Source organism: Cebus imitator, unplaced genomic scaffold (genome assembly GCF_001604975.1).
Source record: "Cebus imitator isolate Cc_AM_T3 unplaced genomic scaffold, Cebus_imitator-1.0 Scaffold318, whole genome shotgun sequence".
Classification (NCBI taxonomy): domain Eukaryota; kingdom Metazoa; phylum Chordata; class Mammalia; order Primates; family Cebidae; genus Cebus; species Cebus imitator.
Genome location: NW_016107633.1, coordinates 401,414 through 406,829, shown reverse-complemented (window position 1 = coordinate 406,829; position 5,416 = coordinate 401,414). Strand labels below are relative to the sequence as shown.

At 49.6% G+C, this 5,416-nt stretch overlaps 1 protein-coding gene across 4 annotated transcripts in view; it reads left to right on the top strand.

The window, feature by feature from the left end:
- The window catches only part of MAG (myelin associated glycoprotein), a 19,627-nt gene that overhangs the window by 10,049 nt on the left and 4,162 nt on the right, over positions 1 to 5,416 (top strand). For all 4 annotated transcript variants that reach the window (XM_037729834.1, XM_037729833.1, XM_017504136.2 and 1 more), the window contains exon 7: positions 823 to 1,083. In XM_037729834.1, coding sequence (XP_037585762.1) covers positions 823 to 1,083 — 261 coding nt within the window. The remainder of the gene's footprint in view (positions 1 to 822; positions 1,084 to 5,416) is intronic.

Sequence of the window (5,416 nt, the reverse complement as noted above, 5' to 3'; positions counted from 1 at the left end):
GCTGGAGGGCAGTGGCATGGTTTTGGCTCACTGCAACCTCCGCCTCTAGGTTCAAGCAATTCTCCTGCCTCAGCCTCCTGAGTAGCTGGGATTACAGGCATGCGCCACCATGCCTGGCTAATTTTTGTATTTTAGTAGAGATGGGGCTCCACCATGTTGGTCAGGCTGGTCTCGATCTCCTGACCTCGGACGATCTACCCACCTCGGCCTCCTAAAGTGCTGGGATTAATGATGTGAGCCATTATGCCCAGTCTCCTGAGTGCTTTTGACATGTACTCATCCTCCCAGTGTACCCACAGCTGGCTCTGCCCACTTCCTAGGCTTGCTTCCCCCATCATCCTATCCTAAACTGTAACTACCCTGATTTCCCATACCCTCAGCGCCTTTATTTTTCTCTACACACTTCTCCCCATCTTACAAACTATATATTTAATTACATCGGCTCTCTCCACATGGGCCTTGTTCAAGCTAGAGCAGTGCCTGTCACTCAGTAGGTTCTCAGTGAACGTTGGATGATCACCCCTATGAGGTTGGAACTATTATGAAGCCCATTTTCCAGACTGGAAAAATGAGGCCCAGAGAGGTTAAGACGTGGGTCCACACACAACTGGGCAAGGGTAGAGCTGGGATCTGAAGACAAGCACTCTGGCTACACAGCTGCTGTTCTGGGAAACGAGATAGCCAGGACTGGGGTCACCTGAGCCATCCTGAAATAGTGTGTTAGGTTTGGGGTGGGATTGGGGGTTCCATCTGGGGGTTAGAGTTGGCTGGCAGAAGAAGCACCTCCTGGGTTCTAACCATCAGTGCCGTCCTGCCCTGCAGATGCACCCTGGAAGCCAACGGTGAATGGGACAGTGGTGGCCGTGGAAGGCGAGACAGTCTCCATCTTGTGCTCCACACAGAGCAACCCCGACCCTATTCTCACCATCTTCAAGGAGAAGCAGATCCTGGCCACAGTCATCTACGAGAGTGAGCTGCAGCTGGAGCTGCCGGCCGTGTCGCCCGAGGATGATGGAGAGTACTGGTGTGTGGCTGAGAACCAGTATGGCCAGAGGGCCACTGCCTTCAACCTGTCTGTGGAGTGTGAGTACCTTCCCACGCCAGTTACCGTGGGCATGCACGCATCCCAATCAGTGTCAGCTTTGCCTGTCCTCTGCAGAGACGAGGAAGGGAGGGCAGGGAAGCTGAATTCACAGCAGGAAAATAAAACCCCATCTGAGAATACTGTGTTTCCACACCCTGGGGTGGGTTCTTTCTTTCTTTCCTCTTTCTTTCTTTCTTTCTCTCTCTCTTTCTCTCTCTCCCTTTCTTCCTTCCTTCCTTCTTTCTTTCCTTCTTTCCTTCTTTCTTTCTTTTTTCTCTCTCTCTCTCTTTCTCTCTTTCTTTCTCTTTCTTTCTTTCTTTCTTTCTTTCTTTCTTTCTTTCTTTCTTTCTCTTTCTTTCTTTCTTCTTTCCTTCCTTCCTTCCTTCCTTCCTTCCCTCTTTCTTTCTCTTCCTTCCTTTCTTCCTTCCTTCCTTCCTTCCTTCCTTCCTTCCTTCTTTCTTTCTTTCTTTCTTTCTTTTCTTTCTTTTCTTTCTTTCACAGAGTCTTGCTCTGTCACCCAGGCCGGAGTGCAGTGGCTCAATCTCAGCTCACTGCAGTCACTGCCTCCTGGGTTCAAGCGATTCTCCTGCCTCAGCCTCCTGAGAAGCTGGGATTACAAGTGTGTGCCACCACGCCCAGCTGATTTTTGTATTTTTAGTAGAGACAAGGTTTCACCATGTTGGCCAGGCTGGTCCCAAACCCCTGACCTCAAATGATCTGCCTGCCTTGGCCTCCCAAAGTGCTAGAATTACAGACGTGAGCCACCACACCCAGCCTGGGGTGGGCTTTTGACCGAGAAAATTTTTGGGTCCTGTGGCCACTGCCCCTCTGCATTAACTAAAACAATGGTCATGATCTCTAACCTGTGTAGAGCATCACTATGTACCAGGCACTGCTGGAAGTGCTGTGCAGCAACCCACTCACTTCATCCTTATGACATCCTTATGAGGGAGGTTCTATTATTGTCCTCCTGTTTAAAGAGAAAGAAACTGAGGCCCAGAGAGCTTACGCCCCTTGCCTAAGTTCACACAGCCAGGAAATGGCAGAATTTGAGGTTTGAATCCAGCTAGTCTGGTTCCATTTTGCTTCCCTGCCCAACGCTGACCTCATCCTTTGTTAATGACATCAGAATATATTGATGGGGCAGTTGCTATACACAGAGGGCTGTGTGACTCTGTGAGCGACGGACACCACACTTACAAACAGGTACAGGATAGCTGGAGAGACGACATAGATGCACATAAAAAGTGACTGTCTTGGAAATGAAACTCACCATTGCACCGCCTGGCAGCGCCTCTCCTCTCCTCTCTGTGGACTGTGCCACCACCTCCCACCACCCCTACCTCACAGCCATCACTCCCGCTTGTAGCAGCCAAGGCAGTTGGACTCCCCTTCCTCAAGCAGCTCCCTCTGGAATGTCGCCTTCCTGTTTCCAGGCACTCCAGCCTGGATGACAGAGCAAGACTCTGTCCCACCCCACCCCACCCCACCCCCAATAAAAGAAGAACTAAGAGGGTAACACTGAGTGTCCACAGTGCCCAGCATGTGCTGCGTACTCTGTAGACATGGATGTCATCATCCTTTCTCACTGATTTTCCTCTGGGCTCCAGGTTAAATACTTGTGCCTTTTGCTGCGGAGGTTTTGCTCCTGTGACCCCTGTGCTGGAATGGTTCCATCTACCCATGAGTACTTGGGTGGGATGCTAAGTGTTTTTTTTTTTTTTTTTTTTTTTTTTTTTTTTTGTTTTTTTTTTTTTTTTGAGACAGGGTCTTGCCCTGTTGCCCAGGCTGGAATGCAGTGGTTTGATTATCACTCACTGCAGCTTTGACCTCCTGGGCTCAACTGATTCTCACACTTCAGCCTCTTGAGTAGCTGGGACTACAGGCATGCATCATCACGTCCAGTTAATGTTTTAATATTTTTTTGTAGAGATGGGGTCTTGATCTGTTGCCCAGGCTGGTCTCAAACTCCCGAGCTCAAGTGATCCTCCTGCCTTGGCCTCCCAAAGTGCTGGGATGACAGGTTCACGTGAGCCATCACGCCCAGCTGGGATGTGAAGTGTTTACAACACATTCGTGTCCCTGTCTTCAGAGTCCCACAGCCCACTGTCAGCTACTGACTGTAACCCCCTGGTCTGCACAGATGAGAACTCCATCCTGGAGGCCCAGGAGGCTGAGTGGCCTCACCTAGCCAGTAGATGGCAGAGCTGGGATTCAAGCCAAATCCATCTCACTGCAAGCTCCTCATTCTTTGTACCTTTGTCTTCAGGGTTTGTCTAGAGTCCCATAAGGGTTTGCGCAGCTTCACACATTGCTTGCAAAGATACTAAGTACATGCCCAGGCAATGTGTCGGGGTTCCTCCAGCATCCAGGGAAGAAGCTTTGTCACCAGAGCACTGGCGGTGCTGTCTTGGGTAAAAGTGCTTTTGAAAAGTTTAATGTCTGTCTATTCAGGTTTGCTGTTATTAATTTACTCTGTGGTGTGTTAGCTGGTTAATGCTATAGCAAGCATAATGCATCTCTGCCTGAACAGGACTTTTTATTCAGTAGACTTAGAGACGTATGCACAGAGGTTCCAGTCCTTCCCCTGAATCCGTGTGCCCATGTGACTCCCAGGTCCACCACTGTTCATGGCACATTCTTTTTGCTGGAAATTGAAAATAAGTGGGGTAGGTGAGCCAAGGGTCTCTTGGCTGTGTGTAAGTGGGTTTTGGTCAACCAGTGCTCAGTCCAGAGCAAGCTGAGGAGGGTGTTGGACTCTCCTGCCAAGAAAGAGAACATAAAGAAGGAGAGAGAGTGTGGTCAGGCAGAGCCTGAGCAGCCTTGTAAGATGAAAGGGTTTGGGCCAGGCACAGTGGCTTGCGCCTTATAATCCCAGCACTTTGGGGGGCCAAGGCAGGAGGATTGCTTGAGCTCAGGAGTTCAAGACCAGCCTGGGCAACAGAGCAAAACCCTGTCTCTACAAAAACAAACAAAAACCCTCCAGTAACTGTCATGAGCATGACAGATTTACTGTCTTCTGCAATTCTAAACATAAAGCTTTAAAAGCAAAAGGGTTTTTGCAAATTTGGCATGACCCTGATTTGACAGCAAAAGCTGACCTAAAGAACATGATCTATACTGATTTCATTTAGGGTGAATAGTCGTATTTTTTGCTCTGTATATTACATTGAACCATGTGAAATTTTTTCTGCATGTCAAAAATGGTCAAATGTGGCTGGGCACAGTGGCTCACACCTGTAATCCCAGCAATTTGGGAGACTGAAGCAGGAGGATTGCTAGAGGCCAGGAGTTCAAGTGAGCTATAGTAGTGCCACTGCACTTCAGCCTGGGTGGCAGAGACAGACCCTGTCTCTAAACGATAAAAAAATAAAGGATTGGGCTGGACACAGTGACTCACGCCTGAGACCGAGGTGGGCAGATCACGAGGTCAAGAGATCGAGACCATCCTGGCCAACTCGGCAAAACCCCGTCTCCACTGAAAATACAAAAAAATTAGCTGGACGTGGTGGCGCACACCTGCAGTCCCAGCTACTCAGGAGGCTGAGGGAGGAGAATCACTTGAATGGAGGGGTGGGGGGGTGGGTGTGGAGGTTGCAGTAAGCCAAGATCGTGCCTCTACACTCTAGCCTGGCAACAGAGTAAGACTCCATCTCGAAAACATAGAGAAATAGAAGAAAAACAAGAAAACATCTTGTATGTTAGGTGGCCCACGGAGCAACAGAGGAGGGTTTTGAGCAGGGAGTGTCGTGACCTGAGTTATGTATATCAAGGTGAAAGAGGTCAGAGAGAGTGAAAGGGCCAGGGTGCAGGACACACACAGCCCATCCCTGTGACACAGTGGTCTGTCCAGGCCAAACCTGAGGCTACAGTCCCCCCAAAAGTGGCACCAGAAGAATTGCCCCAAGAGAGTGCCCAAGCCACCCTAAAATGAGGCCACTGGGGATTCCAAAGAGAGAGGCCTAAACACCAGGTAATCATCAGTCCAAAGCATTCAGGAGGGAAACTTGCACAGTGCTACAGCGAGAGAAAGGGAGGTTCTACCCAGACATGTCCGTGAGGGTCAGGGTACAGGTTTACACGAGAGTTTAAGGAGTTTGGCCCAGGGCCGGGGCTGGTTTCTTTCATTCTTTCATTTTTGTTGTCGTTGTTGTGTGTGTGTGTGTGTTTGAGACAGAGTCTCACTCTGTTACCCAGGTTGGCTTGATCTTGGCTCACTGCAACCTCTGCCTCCCAGGCTCAAATGATTCTCCTGCCTCAGCCTCCCGAGTAGCTGGGACCACGGGCGTGCACCACCACACCTGGCTAATTTTATATTTTTAGTAGAGTCAG